At 41.8% G+C, this 25,671-nt stretch overlaps 2 protein-coding genes across 2 annotated transcripts in view; one reads left to right on the top strand and one right to left on the bottom strand.

Moving 5' to 3' along the window:
* The window catches only part of reep3b (receptor accessory protein 3b), a 32,809-nt gene extending 19,764 nt beyond the window's left edge, over nucleotides 1-13,045 (bottom strand). Inside the window, exons 1-2 of the mRNA XM_054601204.1 lie at nucleotides 12,719-13,045; nucleotides 2,837-2,909 (exon numbers count right to left, since the gene is read on the bottom strand). Coding sequence (XP_054457179.1) covers nucleotides 2,837-2,909; nucleotides 12,719-12,750 — 105 coding nt within the window. The 5' untranslated portion in view covers nucleotides 12,751-13,045. The remainder of the gene's footprint in view (nucleotides 1-2,836; nucleotides 2,910-12,718) is intronic.
* A 5,128-nt stretch (nucleotides 13,046-18,173) lies between these two features.
* The window catches only part of jmjd1cb (jumonji domain containing 1Cb), a 101,065-nt gene continuing 93,567 nt past the window's right edge, over nucleotides 18,174-25,671 (top strand). Inside the window, 1 exon segment of the mRNA XM_054600926.1 lies at nucleotides 18,174-18,329. Within this exon segment, the coding sequence (XP_054456901.1) occupies nucleotides 18,174-18,329 (156 nt within the window).

Raw genomic sequence — 25,671 nt, 5'->3', positions numbered from 1 at the left:
GAATCTGAAAGGAGGAAGAAGAGATCGCTTCAATCACTGGTTTGACTTTCACCAGAGGTGAGTGTGTTCCACAAGACACTGGGAATGGGAGGCCTGTCTGGCAGCATGCACAATGTGTCCTGCATGTATTCATGCACACACAGAAATACACAGTGAAGTAAAAAAAAAAAAAAAAAAAAAAACATGAATAAGAGGTCCGGGTCCTTTGAAATAAATGTTTGGAGCCAGCTTCGTCATGAACCGGAGTAACCTCTGGCAGGGTGCGCTGTAGCTCAAATCACATGAAAGCAGCCACAGGCCGGTTTCATCAATCCTTCACATGTGTGATTCATTTAAAACTAAAAGGCAGTGTTGTGAATTCACTTGGGCTGGATGATCGTGACAGTGGATGCTGCTCTAGAGAGATCCAGTCTTCATACACTGATTCAGCTCTCCTCTTGACATTTGTGAGGGGAGCACCGAGTGTGACGTGTGCAGCTGAGGTCTTGCTTCCATCCGGATTAAAAAGGATGGTTAATGCTAGAAATAAAAATCACATTGTTGAGCGGAGCTTCCCCCTCTTAGTAAACCAATTGGTTGTTTTTGGCTTAGTCGACTAAAATGTCGTAAATTGACTTTTTTCCCCTGCAGATTTACTTGTTTCCAAGAAACTTATGAGTACATCTCTGGAAAACACAACATTTAAAGTTCATTGAAGGAAGGATTTATTGCAGGACTATTGGATTAAACTGCATTAGTTTCTAGAGTCGTCATATAACATTTTTCCTATACCAACTGAACTGCTTTGATGCAAAAAAGCAGTGGACCTGAGAATAAGTAACGGCAGAGATGAAGTGACAGAAGCAGACAACAGGAAGAAAAGAAGGAGAGTGAAAGCTGAATCTTTGAGTTGGTGTGTTTAAACTGTGTGTGTGAAAGTGTTACTAACTCAGAGGACTGGGATTTCACTCTCACTGGCATTTCTTACATCAGCTAACTCCAAAAAAAAAAAAAAAACACCTCCAAGCCCTCACATCTATATGCATGTATATGTTCCCATCAAACCCTTAGAATGGAAATGACTGCAAAGACGCTAAATTCACAATCTGTTATGTCTCAGGTGGCACATATTTCATCAACATGACTGTCGTGCAAATGGTGGGCTTCCAGCTGGGAATTAAAAACTTTGCAGTCAAACTATTCCATTAAAAGTATATAGAGGATCCAGGAATAATGTCTGTCCCTCTGCTACTCACTGAATTTCACTAAAACTTAGCAGTAAAATCAAATCCAAATGCTAATTTGTCCTTGACAAGTGGTGTCATCAACATCAAACTTTATATCAGATATTAACAAGGACGTCAACTTCATGAAATATTTTCTTTTTAAAATGGTATATGGTATATGCAGCATTCTGATGTAAAATCTGCAATTTTCTTGTAAACAGAGTGAGCAGATTCGGATTAGTTTGACCAGTTCCTTGTCACTATTTCATTTTCATGCACTCATTTAATCTTAACTGGGCCCTAACCTGAACCTAGAATCTTCTCTCAGATTATTCATTTTTTTCTTCTGTATGTAAAATTATCGAAAATCGGAATAATTCAGGCGGTCCTTCAGTTAATTGAAAATAAGAATATCTGACAAATCTGACAAACTAGACAAGGGGACTAAAAGGAATGGGCGATTGGACAAATATATCACTGGCTGAGTTCATCATTGATTGATTTTGAATGAAATGTAAAGCGTAATTCAAAATTTGCGCAAATAGGAACTGGTAGTTGGAGTCTGGCCATTTCATGTATGTTGTAGTAGCACTGACCGCTGATGAGTCGTTTTGGTTTTAGGGGACAAGTTTTTTTTAGTCGATGAGTCGTTTTTTCAGCTTTTGTCATGCTGAAAAAAAGAAACTAATTAGCACGTTTCCAATAAAGTGGTGATTTTGTGTTATTCTTTCAGAATAAACTACTGGTGTAAGACATGAAGACATGAATATTGTTGGCTGAAAGACAGCGGTTACAGGAGACGGAGCTGCCTATCAAAGCGCTGGGGTTTTATAAGGGTAATAAAGGGTAATAAAGATAGAATGACAGGTAAAAGAGGAGAAGCAGTCACTTTCCCACTTCTACATGCTGGAGCTTGAACACTGAACTGTGAGGGCATGGTTAACAAACACACAAGGAGCGCGGAACCAATTTCATAATCTTTAGGCTTGACCTGCCAAATCCATCACATGCAGATAAAAATGAAATCTAGCAGGCAGCATCATGAAGTTACAGGCCAACTTCCCAAGTGCTGAATCTAACAAGATCACACGCAAAATGACGGCTTCTGTTTTCGTTCAAATGAATACAATGCTATCTGCACAAAAGAGGTGGACGAAGACAAATAGAAATGAAAAAGGGATCGGTGAAAAAACAATAACTTCTCAGTTTCAGACTAAATACTCTAAATAGACAAATAAACTCTGTCCTGGAGGTTTAGCATTTCACAAATATGGCATTACAAATTGGATCTTGTTATTTTGTAGCTGAAGTTGTGTACTCTGTGACTCTTTAACAGAGGAAAAGTAAATGGTTATATTCCATCTAAACATACTAATATATGAGTTTGAATTGTTTCTTAAGATACTGCATAGATTTGACACCAGTGAAATAATACATACTTAACATTATTATACTCAGATATACGGGGCATGCAATTAATCTCTGGTTTGTTAAAATAAATATTTAGGGTAGTGAAAATTCAGAATAGCTGTTTGTGGGTTGGGCTTAGTGTCCATGTGGGTGTTTGTGGTTGAATCATACAAAAATCAAGCAGGTCATCCACACATATCAAGTTATGCTATTGTACTTACATATTCCTTGACGTTTTTGGTCTTGACAGCTTTGTAAGAGTAGTATGCTGGATACAGAGTCCCAAAAAACAGCCTGCAGGGAGAGAGAACGCACAACATGAAGCCTATCATTTCAAAAACAATCACACGTCAAATAACCCAGACTACCCTTTGACGGAAGATTTCTTGCAACCCTGGAACCATCATCGCCCTTAACATTGTGACGACATTGACATTCCCACCAGGATGTGGGGGAGCGTTTCCCCACTCCACAAGAATTGAAAGATGTTTTAAATATGCTAATGGTCGCAGCCGCAGGCAGGCCTATTGAATTAGCGTGGGTGGGTGTTCACATGGTAGGAGAAACACCGATACATTAAATTGCTCTGTTTACAGTTTAAAGCCGACAGATTGTCTCTGTCTTCACTATCTGGTTTCTACAGTCCCCACACGCTTGTGAAGTGGAGTTTACACTCAAAACCAAAATGGCAGCCCGGAATAATACAAAGTATACAGAGGCTTACGTACAACATATTCGTTTTTTCCCCCAGTTAAAGGCCATCATCTGTTTCTGAAGAAAAATCTGGGACTTATTTATATCCTGCTATGATTGGGTGTTAAGTTCTGACCCAGAGTCTGAAAACCACTGGAACACAAGACAATGACTCAATGTTTCCCCTGTAATCTTCTGCAGCGGCAGCGGTTAGGGGTAATGTGGGGTTTGGTTCCCTGTTCTGGTCCAGTGCAGGTTTCAACGACAGCACAACACACTGCACTCTTCCTTTGTTCTTTTGCACTGAGATGAAAAAGTTTGCCATGTACAAAATCTGCTAACTGCACAGCCACTAACAAACAAAATGGAAACATAATATAATGCATTACTTTCTGGGTATCAGTAGATTAAACAAAAGAGCTATGAGACAATGATTACATACACACTCATATTCCACTATTATTCCAAATACAATATGGCTCATGCAAACATCATATTCCGTTTGGATATTTTGAATTCTAAGGTCTTATTTCGAAATGAGAGTTTTCTGATTGATACATGTGGGATATGTTGATGTTAATCTGGTTTGACGAGCATTCTTTGGACATGTATACAGCTCAATCAGAATATGCATCTCAATAGGGGTTTTATGGACTCTTTCCTGTTTATGACCAGCTCTGTGCTTTGAACACAAACCACTTAGCCAATAGTTTGTAAAACTGAAGTAAAATATTATGGAGGAGGATTTGGATATCAACAGTTTATTGGAGTTCATTTTCATTAGCCATGCAAACAGCTCATCAGGAATATTGTCTTTTTCGGATAGCATCAGCTGTTTTATTATAACATGTTTGATTATTGTTTGAGTTGGACCCTTTATAATCAGCCCCAGATACACATGTCATTTGAAGCGTCACATATGCAGATGATTAAATCCCATTTTATACAAATTTCAGGGTTTAGAGTTAATGTCCTTTTAGAACTTTCCCGGTCAGCCAAGTGAGTCAGCACTCTACTAGCCCAAAGCCAAGTTGTTTTATTTATTATTATATAGTTCCAGTTTCAATTTTAGTTTATTTATAGAGCACATTTAAAAACAACAAAGGTTGACCAAAAGTGCTATACATTGGTAAGGAACAATATAATATACAAGAAGGCTCCCTCCTACTACTTCCATCATTGGCTCCCGAGAAATACAATGCGTTTAATAATTTTTTTACCACTTGGTTGGTTAGAAGATGGAGTTTCTGGAGAGGCGGTACGTTCCAGGCTAAAGAGCAATATTCATTTGGCAGAGCTTTTTCATTGGAAGCAGCAACCAGCAAATATTCAGTCTTGGCTTTGAAACTGAACCAAAACATACAAATGATACAAATAATAAGTGCTTTTGAAGCAAATATTGCAATATATTGCAGAGATTATGTACGGGGCTCAACAATAAGAATTGCTCGCTTGCTCAGGGAAAGTAAAATGCCACACGGGGCTAGTAAACTAGCAACCGACTAGCCCGATGTGGTAGAAGAGAATTAAACACATCCTATCTTTGATGATGATGGAAGTAGCTTAGGAGTGAGCCGTCTAGCTTCCTTCCATCTCTGTTGATATTTGCACACGTTCAGTACCGATCAGGCACTTGCGAGAAAATGGCGACAGTCAAATACAAATTTTGTCAAAAGAGTAGTTTAGTGGCGTTAGATGAGGAGGGCGAAACTCCAGATTTACGGACATGAAAGTTAACATTGATATTTGTTGTTCTTTGACAACCACTAATAAATAAAACAACTTGTATAGGGGAAAGTAAAAGATTTCTAACCCACATCCCGGACTGGGTGAGTGAAACAAAACCTTAACGTTGAACCCTGATCTGTTCTTCACCTCAATGGTGAGATAAACGCCGCAATTATAAATAAAGGACCAACCACTTAAAGAGAGAGTACGACTACAGGTCTTTGTGGCTACTGTGCACCATCCTCTAAAATCAACAGAGCTCTCTTTCTATCTTTTATCCACACACACACACACACACACACACACACACACACACACACACACACACACACACACACACACAGAAGGCACAAACAAAAGAATGACTATCTACACCCATGCTCGCAGACACACACAGTAACAAGGGCAGTTTGTCCACTCTCTCTGTTCTAAGCAGCCGACCATATATTCTCCCTGACAGGACTGTGGGTGTGTGTGTGTGAGAGAGAGAGAGAGAGAGAGAGAGAGAGACAGAGCAAGAAAAACGACTAGATCAATTTATAGCAGGCACTCCCTCCCTCCAATCTCTCTCTAACATTCTACTCACACACCACACACACACACACACACACACTCACACACACACACACACACACACACACACACACACACACACAAACACACACGCACAAACACACACAAACACACTGATCTTGCCATGTCTACAGCAGTGTGCTCTCTTCAGAACTGATGGGCTGGCATACACGACAACGTTATATGTGGTAGAACTCCTCGAGCTTTTCCCAGGTTTCGAAATTAAAATCAGGTATAAAAGGTTTTTTAACAAAACAAATCACACACTGTGCATCTATACATTTACTTTATGCACTTTTCTTTTGGGGCAAAGTTGTCACCATCAACCAGTCATTCTAAGGACCAGACATATTGTACACAAATGGATAGCCATTTAGTCGCACTGCACTTAGTTGTAGATTGTAGTTCAGTAGAATCCAGGGTGTGCTGAGAGAGTTCAATGTCCCAGACTAATGGGAGGAATTCTGGTCAAATATTGTTTGTGTTTATTGAGCTTGAAAATAATTGATATGCAGGCTTAATGAAGCATGATACAGCCAAGGCTTCAGACTCTGTATGTATGTACGTGCGTTATATGTATTGAATTGAATATTTAATATTTTCATAATTTCAATATCTTTGTTGTAACATTTTACTCTTACATGTGTTTTCTTCTTTGTGTGTTTTAAGCCAATCATTGCACTAGCAAACTGATGTCCAATCATCTCAATACACCAATATTTCACAATGGCATAGTTGTCTGGAATGAAGCATGAATGGATGACTCCATGATTGACTAATCTGAAAACGGTCCATTTTTTAAAAGACAAAATGCCGTGTAATCTGATCGCAGCATTACAAAAACAGTCTTTCTGAAGGTGCTTTAAAATGCTGAGCATCTGGTAAGGGTGCATTGATACCCTGCTCTCTAGGAATGACTGAACGAGCTACGTTAAAAGAACATGGAACCCTTGAACTAAAGTAGCGATGAAGCGATAAAAACTTGGAGGATTTCACAATAACAGCAACCTACAAACAGACATACTCTAGCCTTCTATGCAGACACATTGACCAGAGTCCCTTCAGCAGCGGGCGAGCCGCCAATAACCACAGCAGTTTATTTTCCTGCCGTTGCTATAGAAACAGCAAGGCTGCCAATGCATGCATGCTCTCTCTTCATGTCTACATCTCACTGTGAACTCGCTGTGCTCTATTTTCACAAATGTAGAGAATAATAATGCTGAACCGTCGGCCCAAATTAAAAAAAGCTGAATGAATCCCTGCCCTCTCTCACATTGGTGACTCGTATGTGTGTGTGTGTGTTTTGTAGTTGAGGAACAGCAGCCAGTCTATACTGCTCAACCGTGCAACTACATACAAGTGTTTCCTCTCCGACACCTTGATCTGAAGACCCTTTGCTTAGCTGGTGGCTCTGAGTCGTGTTAATGAAAGGCGATTGCTGATGCAGTGGTAATAGCAGGGATTTGTGTCCCAATTGCTCCTAATTTGCTTTGACTGTAGGGAGAGCGTAGTCACAGAGCTCCTGCTCACACACATGGCTGGGCCCATGGTGTGGAGGAGATAAAGACAGTAATAAACAAGCTCGACAATAACAACAATAACGGGCTCACTTAAGCCCCCTGGGAATTCTGCAGTCCAGGACTGTTTTCATTAAATTTTTATTTTTTTCTGAGCAAAAACCTACAAATGACTGATGCAATTTCATTCTGCACACAGGTGTCACTGTCCCACTTGTAGGATCGCTATTATGAAGGTAAATGGGGGATGGGTTCTGGAGGGTTCCTCTCGGACGGTAAGGCAGTCGAGGACGGGGAAACCAAGCCTCTTTTCAATGGTTGCAAACATACAACTATTTGCTCCACATTAACCCTCTGAACCCCAAAAGTTTATCACCGCCAGAAGTTGTAAAAAAACATTGGTATCGTCAGATTTTCATCTTTCCAATGGTCCTCGAACACATCACGTGTGACAAACACAATTCTGATATTTCATCAAAAACATTTTATTACACGTCTCATTTAAAATTACGGCCCCAATAAACTGTTTACTCTAAACAGATCCTGTAAAAACAGTCACGTGACGAAGTAGAGGTTGTAAAAATGTTAATAGCTCAATATATATATAATATATATATATATATATATATATATATATATATATATGTGTGTGTATATATAGCATGTGGAGCCTCCCTTTTTTTTCAAACACTTGTAGCAGCTTGGAAACAAGTCGTATGTATGGATTCTTTTTTGTTTGCCATTTTTTTGTAAAATACATTTTTAAAGAAATTCAACCTGTTTTTTTTTTTTTTTTATGATTGATGTAATTGTGATGTGTTGTTCTGCAATTTTGAGTTCTCTCTTCTTTTAGTCATGATTGTGCAGTTTCCAGAGGTGAAAAACATACATTAGAGTGAAACTCAAGGGTAGATAGAGAAAAATTTGACAGAGGGGTTAAGAGGGGTTCATTCAGAACCATTTATCAAATCCATCAATACACAACGTGCCAAAAGGACAGCTTTTATGAATGTTTTTGTCTGTATGTCCACAGGTGTTCCATCAACACAGCACAAGGATCTGTTAATACATGGAAAGGAGATTTTCAGAGTTCCAGGGATATAACAACCATTATACATTCTGAGCCTTGATAATGTCAGAACATCTATTGGTGTGAAATTAAAGTGGTGATAGAAACCAAACAAAAACAGCAGACACTCAATAGTGAGCCGTAAAATTTAGATTTTAACATTACTGACTAAATTCGAGTTTTTTCATTTGCTTTCCCTGCTGTTCCAAAAAACGTACCGACCTATGACCCCGAAACGGAGGCACACAAAGAACCATGAGTTTAGAGCCTCATTTCCACCAGACCCTTTTCTCGGTTTCCTTTCCACTGATCCTTAGTTTAGGCGGTACTCTCGGCTGATTGCTGAAGGGCCTCCCAATGAGACTGCCGTAACACCCATGTTTTTACTCTGCCTCATAGTATTGGCTCATACTTGGCAATACTTTCACTCCCCTAACTTTCCAATGACTGTACAAATAACATTTCTTTATCTTTCTTAAAGGTCTTATATATACACATTTACGGCTTTGAGGGTATCAGAAAAAAAGAAGAGACAGCCAGTGTCTCCATAAACTGAGCTCACAGAAAAGAAGTTGACACCAGAAATGTTCGAGACAATTAAGTGAAAAGCAGGGCCCCCTCATACCAAAAATACAACCTCTCCATTTCCCTTCTCTCCCTCCTTAATCCCATTTCAACACCTTCTCCCCCCTCTCTCTGCATGCAGCTGAGAAAATAGCTTTCAGATAGACCTTGACTCTGGGCTCCAGGTCAATTTCCCTGGTTTCCTGACATAGTACACCACCAACAACCAGATGGAGGGGGAGGACAGGACGATAAGAGAGAGAGAGAGAGAGAGAGCAAAGTAAAAGCTAGAAAGAGAGAACAAGGGCAATAAAAAAAGGAGAAATGCAGAGAAGAGAAAGGATAAAGAGAGGAGAGAAAGAAAAAAGGGAAACTGAGATCTCCATCCAAGATTTGAGCTTTCACCATCTGGTTTGAGCTTTTAGGAATCCTCCCCCTGAAAACACAGAGGGAGGATTGTTGAGAGAACTGCTGCAACAGCAAATGAAACTGGTTACAGTCCAGGTCTGCACATATATACACAGAGGATTTCTTCATGGGGGAAATAAAATGCATATAACATTAGACTGGTCTCACAGCTCTGTGATTTTTCCCCACATTAAAGCACTGACATAACGCATCATAGACAAGTTCAAGCTTTAGCTCAGTTTGCCATATCCCTGGAAACAGAAAAACACTAAGATAGTCTTGAAGACTTGCATAGGCAACACAATCTAAAAACAAGTCTGGTTTATTCAACTTGAGTCTTAATGCTTGTACCATCCTTTGTTTCAGTTATGATGGTTATTGTGAACTCAAAATTTTGCCCCAAGCTTTACATTCTGTAAAAAACAATACATTCTGCGCTGCTCAACGCAACTGGGAGCCATGATTGACTGGCCGGAGGCAAACAGTCGCATGAGAAAAACTCTGTGAATCTTAAATGCAGGCTGCTGCAAAAAAATCTGATGAAGATGTGGATACATAGTAGTGAGGATCTTCACTGGCCCCACGATTCCATCATGGTACACCTCAACGAATGCCAGCGATTCTCAGCCCATCTCGATGTACCGCATCATCAATTTTCTACATCACTGTACATGGCTACTTTTTTATCCATTAATAAAAGCAGTCGGATAATTCCAAAAACATTTTTGATTTAGAAAGTGCTTTCAAAAATTAGGTTTTCACATAGCCGCTCTTCGACAGGGCACTGAATGCCTATGGCAATTTACAATGCGTGTATTAACCTAGCGGCAAGCAGACTTTTCCCTGAACATAGCTCTTCTACTCTTATTTGGTTTAAGTTCCAGTATTTACCACGATAACCCTTATCAACACCCCGGTTGAATTTCAACCAGCACGCAAGTTTTTTCGGCACAACAAAGTTGACGACAGAGCAGCCAATACTATTAGCGAGAGCAACACGCTAACGGACTAACGCGTACCATCACTCAACTCTGCACACACGCCGTGTATAAGCTCTGCCCACAGTGAAACACAGAGATCAGAGGAGAGGAGAGAGACAAGCGCAACAGGCAGTAAATGAAAGCAAAACGCAGTAAAGACTCACACCAAACTCATGACTTTGTACTGTCACTGCATGGATGCACAAATGTTCATTTCCACATCAAGTGTGTTTTCAGGGCCTTTCAAATGGCTGCATTTTTGGGTTATGCTATTGGCAAATTATTTGGCTGTATAAGAATGTTATTCAACAGTAAGCCATGTGGCAATAATTCAATGTGCCAAGGGCAAATGAAAGCACACCGTGCATCCTACTGATCCTGAAAGGCTTGTTCGTCACTCTGCTGACGATGAACGAGCAGGCCGACTGCACACAGCATTCCAACTCATGACGACTGACAGAATCAGAACAGGTTATAAAGTCAGGAAATTACCACTCATGAGTACTAAAAAGGTATTTTCAATCATTATTCACTCGTGTATAATAAAAATCTGCACAGTTCTGAGCTTCTATCTTTTTTAGAATGTGCCGCTACATTTCTCAGCATACGAACACAGCTGCTAAAAGTGATGCTGTAACAAAGACAGAGAGCTGGACATATACGGTCCAGGAGAGACACAAATATTCCAGAACCATTCCTTGCAGACTGCTGCCTTAAATAGTTGTTCACAGAGATGGAAACCAGCGTCTGACTTTTGTTTAACTGTTGCATGACCAGGCAATTTCAAAGTGTTTTCTGGTTGCTTTTCCTCTTTTGACAGAAAACACATTAAATAAGGTTGAGTTGTCCCAAACTACATAAAAAATGTTTTAAGGCAAATTAGCGTTAATGTTTACACAAAGAATACATTTTGAAATGAATGATCCTGAAAGAATTGGTCATTACATAATTCCAGCGTTATGAATGAGGTACAGGCTTAAAGAAGCCCACTTCACACTGCCCAGGGACGCCACCGTAAAGGAAATGTATCAACACTCCTGACGTGGGCAAAGGACACCCATCGGAGATTCAAGCCCTATACACTCCAGAGAACAGAATCTATAGGTCAGCGTACTTCCACACAAGTTTGAGCTTGTCAAGATGAAATGTAAGCGGACTCGGCACTGCGTACCATTACATAAATCCAGATATACTCAAGTTCAGTTAGGGGTAAAATGGCACAAACAAAATGCCACAATCATCCCATCATCAGCCTGTTACAATGTTGGCTTTGCAGATACCTGTGGATCCTAACATAAGCAACTTACTTACTGCGAACCATTTGACTCAAAATAACAGGGTGACTTAATGTATCTCAATATTTAATTTTGGCCCCTTAAACTGCAGAGCTGTGGAAAGCCAGGACTGCCATTCCAGCAGTGTTCATATCATGGGGATGTAAATAGCCTCGAATTAAAGCTAAATGTTAGATTGTTTATCTTAGAGTCACAATCACACGTCAAACCTACTGTTCTTATGTAGTGAGGGACAACAACAAAAATGGACTGGACAATACTGTATATTGGAAAGCAGCGACGGGCTGAATCCATTGTTAATGTACTGTGGTGTTGTTCAGTCGTAATATATGAAGTTGCAGCATTTAGAGGCAGGAGAGTAGAAAAGGTTATGGACAAGTTATAACAAGCCCGAGTCCTTTTTGAACCACATATAGACCTGTGACAGCAGTCTGTCTGTTAAAGAAAAAGGCATGTGTTCATTTTCTAACAGCTGTTTGAAAGTAACATTAGAGAAGAAGGAGAGGCATTTACGGATTTTTCCTCCACTCCCTTTTTGTCTTTTCCACCACATTCCTATCCTCCATTATACCAAGTTATGCAACCGCTGTTCCTGAACGTAGAGACACACACAGACACACAAAGACACACAGGGAGAGAGGTAGCTCAAGTGTTATGGCGACTCTTGACATTTGGACCCAAAAGTAAGACACATGTCCAGTGTGATGAATAGGAATATCTGACTTTGTTCCAGTGACATGGCAACAGGAAGCTGGTTAGCTGTCCAGTTAAACTAACGGCCTGGTTGCTAGGTTACCTCTGTAGCGGACACTCCTTCACAGAGGAACGTGTTAGAACGAAAGGTTCCACCTCACCGATACTTCAGAGAACGTGTTCTCACGGCGTATTGTTACGGCTGACTCACCAGCAGTGTGTGCACTGCCATGATTCGTAAACAAGACGGTAGCATTAGCTTTTGTCTCAGCCACAATGCTAACTATTTAACTAAAAATACATGTTCGTGTTACAAAATAAACTCTGCTGGATGTGTTGTGCCTAGTAGCTGTTTGCTAACCCGAATGATCTCGTTTCTTATTGGTAAAGTATCCGCGCTTTAAAACATTAAAGGACCTAACCTAGGTCACAAGTTAGCCCAAGGACGCCAACACGTTAGCCAAGCTAAGCTAACAAAGTCCAACCCGCCGACGTTCATTGTCGCCTTGAGTTAAAAAAAGGACCCTTTTTTTTTTTGTTTACTTGCAATACGTTACTCTCAAATGTCTCAGCAGGTACTTACACGACGCTTCTCGAGATCATCCAGGACACCATGTTTCCTGTGTCCGGGGTGTCGGGCAGTGTCAGCGGAAGGATACAGCCGGTGACCGCGGTGATGTTAGCGAGGCTAGCCCTGCAGCGCTGCACTTCTTCAGCCAAAAGCTCCGGATCAAGGACCAGCTGGTTGTTTCCTGTAGCGCTACGTCAACACATCGTCATGTCAGTAAAGAGGTGCATTAGTAGCCATAGCTAAGCGGTGGAATGTCTATCCAATACGACTCCTGTTGTTTTGTAGCCTCCCCTCCAGGTTCCTCCTTCCCTTTACTTATTACTCCAGAACCAGTTCCTGGCACCAGAACGGTGCTCGGGTAGCCACTGACGTCAACAGGAAGAGAGAACGGCCTTCCGTGCATACTATTGGCCAGTTCGGTCTGTTTACAACAAACACGACCTGCCATTGGTCGGCCGCTTTGGCCCATGTGACTTCTGCGTTTGACAGGAGCGGTGGGATTTCAAACCCAGTGAACCGCGCTCTGATTGGTCGGCCTTAGATTCGTGGCGAATTCTAACCAACGGGTGAGAGAAGCAGTGAGGCGGTTTGTTGGGTTTTGCGAGCGCTGTTGTCGGGGACTCGAGTTCCCATGGACGGTGACTTTGATTTACGTTCTAGGCAGGTTCAGTCTTTATAAAACACACATTTGCTACTTGAAACGTTTATGTATGTATTGCAAAATGACAAAATGTTAATGAATCCCTGTCGGATCGAACAAATAAGTGTGACAGTCCGTAAGAGGCGCAGTGTGAATTATAACAAGCGCTATCTTTCTTTAAGTCATAGCTGATCCATAGACGTGTGTTTGGAAATTAAAAGTATATAATCAAATCTAATGGACCAGAAATGAGTTACTGTTTCTTGATACATAAGAAAAAAAACAGTAAATAACATATTTTAGATGTAAATTGTACATATAAGTGGGTTTTCCCCTAAATTATTTAAAATAAAACCCAGGTTCATTGTGTGTTTTATGTGCATTGTGCAAGTTATGGCATGGTAAAGCATACTAACTACTACTAACGACTGTATTTATGCTGCATTTCCTACACAGATTTACACCTGCACCAAACCTGGGATTCACGTTTATTCTGTATACCCAACATTTTGTTGTCATTATTCCAGATTGCTGTATTCTGCTTGCAGGACAAAATGTGCTCTATTTTAAGACAAAATAAGAGAAGAAATTATTTTATTTATGTGTTTCTTGTGTTTGCACTACCGACTGTATACCTAGAATACAAATTCAGTGGCCTGCCTTTGTCTTCCTCATTACCTAAACCACACTAGTCTTTAGGTCGTAATCATATTCATTACAGTTTTCCATGCACAGCACTTGGCAGACACGATCCCCCATCTGTGAGCTTCAGCATGCCTGTCTCTTTGTGTGTGCAATTCTGTCTGTCTGTCTGTGTGTGTGTGTGTGTGTGTGTGTGTGTGTGTGTGTGTGTGTGTGTGTATGTATGTGTGTGTGTGGATATCTGAGCACACAAACACGTGTGTGAGCTATGAGCGCGTGCCTTAACATGTTTGCATGAGGTTCATGATCGTGACCACATGCAGATGTGTTTTGTGTACATATGATGCATGTGCGTATGGGGGAGGAGGAGTCCTTAGCTACTTGTTATTCATGAACGGGGCTGCTGCAGTGTGCAGCAGTGTGAGGGAGGTTCCCGGTGGAGCCTCTCTGGCCACACTGCATGTCTGGGACGACACCATGGATCACTTCTGAACAGAAAAACACCTTCATGCAGAGCATGGAGCGGCTCCACTGCTAACCTATCAGTCCTGTAAAATATCACAAACGGCGGCAAAATGCATCCACGGACAATAAACGGCAAATAAATCAAACTAAGCAGAGATACATGCTGAAAATCAGCCACTTTGGAAAAACCAAGTCATATTAACGATGGCATTGTTGCTGCAGGGCATTCAATCACGCAATGAATCAATATTGAGGGATAGATACAATGTGACATTTACAGCCTGTTCAACAATGGGCCTATCAGATTCATCACTACATCATCCACATTCCCACCCAGATTACACACCTCCACTCACATTGTCCTGTTACATAGGTACATTGTGAATGGTGGGAATGCCTATCAAAGTCAGGCTAGAATCTCCATTTGACCTTTGGTCCCTGCTTATTTGGAAGTAATGATTTAAATGGCGGTTTCAACAATATCTTCAGCAAAACCTTCATCCACTCTGGAGTCTAAACAGGAGTTTCCACAACACATTCTTCTCCAGCAGCTCTTTCTTTCACAAATACATGCATAACATTAAAGCTTTTTTTTGTAGATTTTCACAATTATTTCTGAGAGTTCTGCAATCACTTGTTTTGTACTATTACACTTTCAAAATCATTTTAAAGACGTGTTTACCACAACAACACAATTTCAATTTCATGACACAGCATAAGCTGGAGAACTAGACCCAAACAAACCACAAACAAAGTGACAAAGAAACAAAGAAGAAAAACGCTTAGTAAACAGTCGAAAGCAGCAATGACCTCGGGGCAGACTATTTTGGAGCATTATTCTATCACTGCTTGGATGGAGATGGACGGCCTTTGTGGCTGTAACAGCAAGAAAAGTTCCAGGAAAAGACAGCGGAAATTAGCGTGTCCACCCGGATGTGACGTTTTCCATTGCTGCTGATCGGATCTGGAGCCGATAAATCCTCCTAAGTAACTGCAGAGTCATCTTTCCCGGGAATGAATGCAGATTGGAACCTTTCCCACTGCAGACAAAGGCCAGATGTTAGTGGGGGTTTATGGGGGTTTTGTCCAGTGGGAAAAGGGGCTTTATTGTCCCCCAGGTCAGACTGAGGGAGGAGCTTTAACTGTTTTCAAATTAAGAATGAAAGCTGCTTGCATTAAGATGCATCTTTCTACTCTCTCACTCCAGCTGTTAACGTGTGCTGATGTGTGTCACGTCCTCAGCATTCACCTCACAGCGTGAATTTACGTCTGTGTGTGTGTTAACATCATCCTAATATTTAATTGTGCGACACAGGGGGAAAAAATGCTTTGATTCTGATCGATCTCCAGCTCTACTTAACAATAGACAAAAATTGGTGTCCATTGACATGTTGTACAATTCCTTCAAACTACACAGCTGTTCCTCATCTGTGACTATGTGCTGAGAGCAGGTGCTTCCTCTTTAAATTAAAGGAACATTTTGTGAAACATATTTTTGGCCATTTAATCTACACGCGTTTAGTAAACAGGACCTTGATATGTAAGTAAGATAATAAATATGTTGATTTCACTTCTTCACAGTTGTCATGTTGCTTTTGCTTTCAATAGTTACATTTTCTACTCCACCACTATAACCCACCTCTGCTCCACTCTTTTCTTTTTCTTTCTTCTTTTCATCTTTTCTCTCGTGTGCATTAAGCGTGACTGTGTTTCTTCTGCATCTTTTCCTCTTTTTACAGTTTATCTATTCATCTCCCTGCTCGTCTCCACCTCCATCGGTCCATCTCTCTCCTCCTTTCTCTTCCCCTCCTGCATCCCACCCATGAGGTCGCCCCAGGCTGTTTGCATCCTACGTGCTTCACACACGAACCTCAACACTGTCCTTAAGATCCCCACACTCGAGCAAAGGCACGCAGGCGTGCAGTCCTCTGTAGAGCCATACACACACACACACACACACACACACACACACACACACAAACCTCGCTCTTTTTTTCTCCTTCTGTTGCTCTGCTTTATAATCTTCCCTTCACAAATTCCCTCTCTGTTTGAGGCTGTAAAGGAGGAAGACAATAAAACTAGTAAACTAGTACATCCACACTGTAAGAAAGAGACCAAACGTGCCAGCTGCATTTCAAATTCTGAATGAAATGCTCACATACAATAGAGCAAGATTAAAGAGGTGTATAATATACAAATATACACAGCAGATTAAAATGAATGGGAGGATAATGATGATAATGATAACCTTTGTTTGTATGCCACTTTTCTGACAATAGCAATGTTGCAAAGTGCTTCACAAGAAAATAAAAAAACGGCAGATTAAAACAAATAAAAAATCAAAACGAGGACAAAATACGGGTGGATATAATAAAGAATGTACAATGGAAAGAGTATGATTATAAAACAGAAAAAAACATATCAAATATTGATAAATGCTCACCTATAAAACATTTAAAAGTATTAGAAAGAGATCTAAAGTGAATTTAGGATTCTAGACGGTGCAGCAGTGAAAGACTGATCAATCGTGGATCATCATTGGAGACACTTGAGTTGTTTAATTCAATAATGCATGTAATAATGCAGATTAAGTACAGACTGATTTTCAAAATGCTTCCACTGAAAAAATTATACACGATTATTCTGACTTGATTTTCCCTGTTATGGGTTACCACAAGTCGAGTTTCTTTGCTAATTTTCATACAGAAAATAATCTTAAACAATGGATGCCTAGGGTGTGCGTGGTTTATAATATATAGGACATGCTAAACCACTGGTGTTGTCCTTTAAACACTATTTACACTATGTTTTTTTCTTTTCTTTCTGCTATATCCACTCCCTTACCTCCTTACGTGTAAGTTATTCATTCATTTCACACATGCAACTGTTATTTGCACAAGGTGGTCTGATGATGGTTGTTAACTCTCCTCTGCATTGGTTCCCTGTGTACACAGGACACAAGTGCAGCGATACTGTGTCACGTGTTGCATTTATAAGTAAAACATAAAGCTGCAACTGAAATAAAAGAGGATGAAACAAACATAAATTATTATTAAACTAGTTGCAGCACGTTTATAGTCGAAGGACCTGCTGTATATTTTTATGAATGGCACTTACACATCTGGTGCGACATCAGCATTAGTTCTTCCTTGCCTATTATTTATAAAGCCAGCATGAATGCTGCTGTTTCTGTTTATAACACTGTAGTAGCAGCAGTAGCAGCAGCAGCACTAGAGCGAACGATAGCAGTACTGTTATAACAATGGAATTATCAGCAGAAGTCGTCTACACTTGGAGTTAGAAGTGGTAGTCGTGGCAGTTCTTCAATTACGAGCTGTTGTATGAATAATATGGGGAAAATAGTACCGATAGGATTCGACCGCGCGGAGGGACACAACCGCGTTGCGGCCGGTGAATGGCTTGGGATCCAGCGGAGAAACACCAGTGTGGATGGCAGCGGTGATGCGGCTCAGTGCTCCACCGTTGTTCCACGCAGAGAGAACAGAGACTGACGCTGGGAGCGGTGCAGACTGCTGCACGTTTAAATCCCCCGGGTCGGTTCTTTAAGCGTTTTGCAACAAATAACTTCTCCTTTTTTTTTTTTTTTTTTTTCTACTGTTGGATTCTTTTAGAGCGGGTTTCATGTCGTAAGTGACAGGTCTGTACGGGTCGTTGTTGGGAGGTTTTTGGAGGGGGGGTGGGTTTGACCAGCGGAAGGCCATGGCAGTCGAGGCTCGGCCGGAGCTGGTCGGGAAACGGTTCCTCTGTGTCAGCGGCGACGAGCCGCCAGAAATCGGCGACACCGGCCGGTGGCCGTGGAGGTCCGGCGTCATACGAGCCGTTAACCACCGTGACAGCGGAAACCCCGACCTGACGGTAAGGAACACGACTTCTGTTGGTCTGTTACATGCAAAGCAAATGGGAGAGAAATCTCTGTGGTTGGTGGCGAGCCAGCGAGGAAACTATGATGCGGCTTTCTCCAGTTATTATGGCTGTTTGGACCCCTGGTTTTAAAGCGTTTGTCATTGTTTGCTTGTACAAGTGTGGCTGGTTATTTGACCACTTCGCTGGCTGAGTTAGTGGGAGGCAGAGGGGGGGTTATGGACACAAACAGCTCCAGACACTCTCACTTATTTACACCCCAAAGGTTCAGACCTCTGCAGGTATCTACGAAGGATTCAACGGCGGCGGTGTGAGTCGCGCTACACGGTGTGTTTAAACCGTAAAGCGACACCGTGAATCTAAAGTGGTCATGTCAAAAACACTACTTTTGTCAACGAGAATCCCCTGATGGCTCAAACAGATTCAGTGTTGTCCTCCGCGTGGAGGAATCTGCGTCTCGAGCGGCTAAACGCTCTAATCTGCCGAATACCGCGAATCAGCTGAGGAGGAGGAGGAGGAGGAGGAGGAGGTGACGGTCGGCTTTCTAGATGTGACCGCCGCGCTACAGCCATCACGTCGACATAATCCCTGTTATCTCGTGGTTGTGGGGTCACAATCCACATGATTTTGATGCGTGATTAGTCGTCCCGGTTTGCCTGCATACCCCTCCGACTCGGGACAGGAATGCCGGGACTTATGTTAAAAACAGGCTGAACAATGGGCAGTTGGTCTGCGGCTAAAATATTTGTCTACGATATTCAAGACGACCCCTATGTTGTCACTTGTGGAGCAGATGTATTTGCAGCTTGAGGTGCAATTATTGCTTTTTCTTAAAGCAGCCGAAATGTCTGATCCCCCCCCCTCCTTTTAAAAAAAACAACAACAGCTATTTTCCTAATGGGATAACATGCCAAAACCAGCAAACAGTGAAATATTTGCCCTGACGACTCCTTGGCTGGCAAACACACAGTACTGGCTCACTGCTCAGTGTGCCTGCTCCCTGTTTTTTCTTTTGTTCGCAGAATCTGCCTGTGCAGATTACTGGCCAAACCCCAGCACATCATCTCTGGTGTGATTTCTGTGCACATATGTGCTATTTAATGCAGTCAGCAAGCCATCAGGTATTATCATCTGATGGCTATAGGAACCTGGTAGTTTTGTTTTTGTGCATATATATATATTTATTTTATTTTTTTCTGGGGAAGCATTGCAACATTTTTCAAACCAGTCTTTACTTAATCTGCATTCCTACATGCATTGTTGGATTAACCAACTCAAGCTATTGAAACGTTGAAATTAACTTCAACAAATGGCTGAATCAAACGGTAGAAAGAATACATCCATAAATGTAAAAGTGTGTAGCATGCATTCAAGAATGTTCAAGAATTTACAATATATGCAGCTGAAAATAGCAAACACACTATATATATATATATAGTGATATGTGTGTGTGTATTTGAAAGCGTACATTAGGGCCAGCACACATATCACAGGACAATCTCACATGTCATTGATGTTTTCTATGAGATGCAGACGGTGGATACATTCCAGGTTTCACTGCCTCACAGCTTTTTCCGTCATTCTGCACTCAACTCACGCTCCGTTGTCTGTTCTATTCTTTCAACTGGAACGGTGAGGTGACGCGATTCCCCACGAATTGATTGCACTTTTTTTTTTTTTTTACGTGTAATTGCAAGCTCCCTCATGTACTCCTGTTTTTATACATCAGAGAACAAACATGCATCCCAGCTTCCCCTAAATCCCTTGTAGAATTGGTCCGTGTGTGATGTGATTGAGGCAGTGAGTAGTGTTCTGCTTTAATTCCATACAATGGGGCACAGTCTCATTAGCGCGGGGGCTTAACTAGCCGAGTGAATACAGTGGAGAGGGATTGGAGATTAGATTAGAAGAAGTGTGTCAAGCCAAGCTGTCAGGCCTTTGTCAAGTGGATGTGGTCAGATAGGTGGTAGAGTATACCGGGTGAGCGGCGGCTCACTCAGGCTTATTGGTTCATAGCTGTGTATTTTAGCAGAAAACAGGTGTGTGTCCAAGTCAAAGATTCAATACGTATGAATACAAATTGATGTAGAAATCTGTCTGAGATTACTGGTTATTAAGCACCGATATCTAAATCAACAAGTTATCCGTCACACTGGCTTTCTTGGTCATAGACGGTTCTCATATAGCAAAACATTATAATATAGAGCCGACTGTCGTCGTGGTTACAGTTTCGCGGATGCAGCTTTTCACATTCACTGCTCCTCTTCCTCTCAGATGACAGTGAACTGATTCTTTTTGTGCTTTGCACAGCTGGTTTGGACAAAACAAGCAATTTGAAGACGTCGTGCAGTCGTTAGCTCACAAACCACTCAAGGTCTTGACGTCTTTGAGTGCTCAGCATCTGTTTATACCTGACAGTGCTTTTCATTAGCATTTAGGGGCCTGGGGAACAGCGATGAGCATTAGCTACTACTATTTCGGACATTTTATGAACCAAATAATGCAGATTTATCGACAATGGAAAGCAACCGTGCTTTGCCTCTCTAGTCCTGTATGATTTTACGACGACATTTCTTTCCAGCTTTATAAATAAAGCTATGACAGCTGCAACCTGGAGACTGTTATTGCTATATCAGATCATTTAAGGTATTTAATGGTGTATTTATGGTTAGGGTTTCTGTGGATAAGACCAAGGACATCATTTTAGAATTATTGTTGCATTTGCCAATCCTTAGTATTGGATTTATGATGGAAGTAGTAGCAGTGCACCTCGTTTTACAGAGCCACTGTAGTAATCATCGTTTTGACATACCAGCCATTTATTACTGTGGGACATTCTATCCGTTCAGCAACAGGCCTTACACTCACACATAGTCAAACCTTAGTCCACATTGCATAAAGAGTTCTGTTTTTTGTGTGTCTTAATGTATCTTAATCCAGTTTTGTTTACTGCACACATATCTAAGGTAGTGTTTCCTTGATTGAGTGCCCTTTACATGATAAACCTGACAATACGCTTAAAGAAAAAGAAAAAGAATTCTCTTTTGGGCCCTGGCAGGAAAAAGGTTTAGGAAGTATTCAAATGCAGCGCACCATCAATGGCAAGTGTAAATTCCTCAGCAGTGACCCGGTATTGGCAGCACAGGGACAGCCTGAAACTGAAAAAAACAGAAAAAACACATGACAGAGTTGAAATGGCAACAACAGAGACCGCTAGATAAACAGATCTGAGAATGGGTGCAGCACCGACACACAGGGTGGAACACAGAGCACCTGAACAGCGTGGCGATCCCTGCCTCGCAGACACTTGGGAGGGGGGGGTTTGGTTTTGGGACCTGAGGGGACACCGACACAAGCTGAAAGAAAAAGCTCAGCAGCAGAATCCCGCGCCGGCACATTAGGCATAAAACCGCCACACTCATCTGGATTCACGATGAATGGAAAGAGCAGTGGGGCAGCCAGGTCATTGCCTATAGGAGCCTTTGTTTTCCATCATAGTCCACTGTGTGTGTGTGTGTGTGTGTGTGTGTGTGTGTGTGTGTGTGTGTGTGTGTGTGTGTGTGTGTGTGTGTGTGTGTGTGTGTGTGTGTGTGTGTGTGTGTGTGTGTGTGTGTGTGTGTGTGAGTATGTACAGTAGCAGAGCTGCCACTTTGTTTTCGGGGCCGCGGCCCGGAGCTCATCTCTGTGGCTAATCAGCAGAAAAGGGCCCGGGGGAAGAACCTTCCACATACAGAACCTGTGCGTGTTCAGCCAGCTCCGAAACTTTTCCCCCCGAGCTGCGTGTGAGCGTGCTCTGGGTCGTGAATAGCAGCATTGTTTGGAGCACAAATCCAGAACCGGAGACCCAGAGAATAAACACGAGGCAGAAGAGAGGCTTTCACCCTCTAACGTGGAAGCTCCAGACGGGCCGGTACCAATATATGTGTACCACCATACGGATCTGGCTATATTGCTTGTTTCTGTAGAGAACGGACATTATTTTGAATGCTGCTCAGTGCTTTGTGTAAATTTCAGTTTCCCACTTGTAGCCTAAAGTGTTCTAAAGGAGCCCAATGGATAACTTATGGTTGGCAATGAATGGTTACTATTCCAGATGCTAGATTTAAGTTACATAGTATTGAATTATGACCGAGGGCAAACAACTATAAATAATCAACCCTCCGAAATGGGCCTGGAATTCTAGTTCATTATTATTGTAGTTTATAAAATATCTGTGTAACATCCTGATCATATGATCTCTACATTTCTTTTCTCAGCCAGCTGTAGTAACAGACTCCTTCATTACAGCGTAGCGGGACATATTGGGATATCTCCTATAGTGGTGATACCAAGAATGATCATGATTAAACTGCATTAATCATATGAGAACACCGTGGTTTATTTATCCTCTGCAGTCAGCCTCAACATAGACACATCGACAGGCCTAGACAGATAAAAGTATCGTCCCGATGCGTTTCCAGGGATGTTTATTCTCACATAACCTTCAGGTATGTTTGAACGTGTCTGCTTCCCTTCGCTCGCAGTGCAGCGTGTCTTTGCGCTGATGTGTGCATAAGTGAACTCCTCACGTTCTCAGATGCTCCTTGTTGTTTAACAGTGGCAGTAATAATACATTTCAGGGAAAGGGGGGGTGACAGAAAAGCAGTTTAGGTGTCATGACGAATCCTTATTTACCAAGTTGATATTTGCACACTAAACTGCAGCATTGCTGCGTGGCGTTCAGGGCAGCGCGGTAACCAGATACTCGGTGTGTTAGTGGTTTGTTTTCTGGTGCCTAAGGAAACATAATGTAATCCGAAGCCAGGATGGGCTGGCTGGATTGCCGGCTAGCTGTTCCCTTCCCCCAGTTCTCTTAACACACACACACACACACACACACACACACACACACACACACACACACACACACACACACACACACACACACACACACACACACACAGTGCACATAAAGTCTCCTATAGGCTTGCAGGCTTCCCAGATAACCCTGGGAATACATTAGTCCGTACTACTCGACAGCTGCTGTGGTTTTCCTGCAGCACCAGGTCAGACCTGAATGGTGCACTGTGCCACACTACTTCTATTCTCGTAGCAAGGCAGCGTTTTAGAGGCACACGGTGCTAAAAATACATCGTGTCTAGAAAACTGACAAAAGAGCACCCACAGAACTTTAATGAGAACCCAAAATATGGCACCAGAGGCTTGTAAAAAAACCCCAACTTGATCTCAGTTCCAGACAGATCGTGGTCTTTGTTGGTCTCAAACTTGGACTTCATGGGGAATTGTACGACTCATCTTTCGTATACTTAACGGAGACGTTAAACCAATACCTTATTTTATGACATCTCTGACCACAAATGGGTACTAAACCAGCCTCGTGTGAACCGACTTCATCTCATGACCTCTGTTCTCACTTTGCACCAAGAACATTTTTTAAGACTGAGAAAGCGAGCGCTGGAGAACACATACCGACCAATCAGCACACGTTTAGATCACCTCTGTTTACGATTTCGGAGAAGTAGGGGAGTTGTTTCAGAACAGTTGCAGTAAATGGTCCCTTCAGTCCGGTGCGGCAAGGGTTTATGTTGATGTCTGAGTTTAGGAGATTACACTTGGTTATCTTTGCACAGCCTGAAAGGATGTCAGAGCTCAGTGAGCAGAACCAAAACTGCTGGATGCCTCTAACAGATTGGTATCAAACGTTTAGGGATAGGCACCCTATATGTTAACATGCAAAATGAATAGATGGTATGTGTTAATTGTCACTGATAAAGAGACACATTATGTTTGCCAGCTTTGCTGAACAGTTGTATCCTAAACAGGAAAGCCAAGGTCTTTTGTAGAGAACACTGAGCGAGAAAGCAGCCCAGACTGGCTGTGACAGGGTCCTGAAAAATGGAATGAATAACCTCACCCTGTCTGACTGCTGATATCTGTGTCGCATCACTAGACAGCCCACGCTGCTCCCCACTGCTCTGAATGAAACTTGTCCTTAACTGATGGGAGATGGAGGAGCTGATAAAATACGGAAACCCTCTTGTTGACTATTTGGTATTTCTACACATGTAGACTTAAGACCACAACGGGACACTGATAAACTATGACAGCAGTTTTTATAAACGTCCTTTACTCAGCTCCGTTGGAGAGAATCATGTATGTCCAAGTTGCGTCTTGGACCAAGAGCTGTCCTATGTATTTTTTTTTTTTTACCCAACACTGCTGTCAGGGAATACTGGGCCCGGCCCTCTTAACGAGACTGTTTTGCCAAAGAATGCAAGGGAAGCTATTTCGGTGTAGTCAGTAATGAGGAGGTTGTGTTCTTGTTCAGTTTGGAACATCTCCCACATGGATCGAGCAACTATGGCTCATGTGCATATATTCTAGTTAAGAGTAGAAGACGAGATCTCGCCGGCCGCTGTTCATATCCTGCTTGTTTGTGGGACTGGGACAACCATCTCCCCCCTGAGGTCGCGCTGTAATTCTCGCCTTTCTGTTGGAGAAAGCTACCTCACTGACACCAGTTGACCCCAAAGTGTAGCACACTTAATCATCAAAATATATGACGTGAACGTAGTCGCTCTGTGCCATTAAGGCGATGAACGCCGATAGTCCTGCTTATAGGCTCAATAGTTTAATTTCTGATCATATAAAAGCTATATTCAAACTCAACAGAAACAAAATGAAACTCTTCAAAAGCATCTTTATTGGTCCTAGTCCGAAGTAACAGAATAGTACTAGATAAGCACTAGAGTGTGTCATAGCTGCTAAACCCCTGCTGAAGTCTAGCCCAGTCCCTTTTCTTTTCTGTCATTTCCCTCTCGGCTGTCTTGTCTCGTTCTATTCTCTATTGTCCCGTGCTGTTGTGTGTTGTCCTGTTCTTCCAGTCCACCCTGGCCTGTTCTCTCCTTCCATGTCTGCTCCTGACCTCCCCGGTCCTTTCCCAGGATGTGCTTTTACATTAATTTCACTAACTGGATAATGTGTGTTAGCGGGAGTTGTAAAAAGAACAATGCTGCCCCCCCAGAATAAACCTTTGTTCCTCTTCATGCTTCCATTCAAATATGGCATACTTATTATGTCTTTTGTATAAGTAACAAAGTTCATACTAGATCTCTGTGCAGTGACTATTTTTTATTTTATTGTTCAGTATCTGTATCTATTTTGATAATAGATTCATTGTTTCTCTGCATTTTTTCAAGCAAAAATACCAGAAATATGATTTCTAATAAGATTAAGCTTTCCGAATGTTTAAATTTGTCACTTTGTCATAAATGTCAGTAAATAATCTTTGGCTTCTGTGGACTGTTAGTTGGACAACGCGTCTGCGATAGACAGG

This window comes from Anoplopoma fimbria, chromosome 7 (assembly GCF_027596085.1).
Source record: "Anoplopoma fimbria isolate UVic2021 breed Golden Eagle Sablefish chromosome 7, Afim_UVic_2022, whole genome shotgun sequence".
Taxonomy (NCBI): domain Eukaryota; kingdom Metazoa; phylum Chordata; class Actinopteri; order Perciformes; family Anoplopomatidae; genus Anoplopoma; species Anoplopoma fimbria.
The sequence above is the reverse complement of the archived record's forward strand: the minus strand, read 5'-3'. Positions and strand labels throughout refer to the sequence as shown.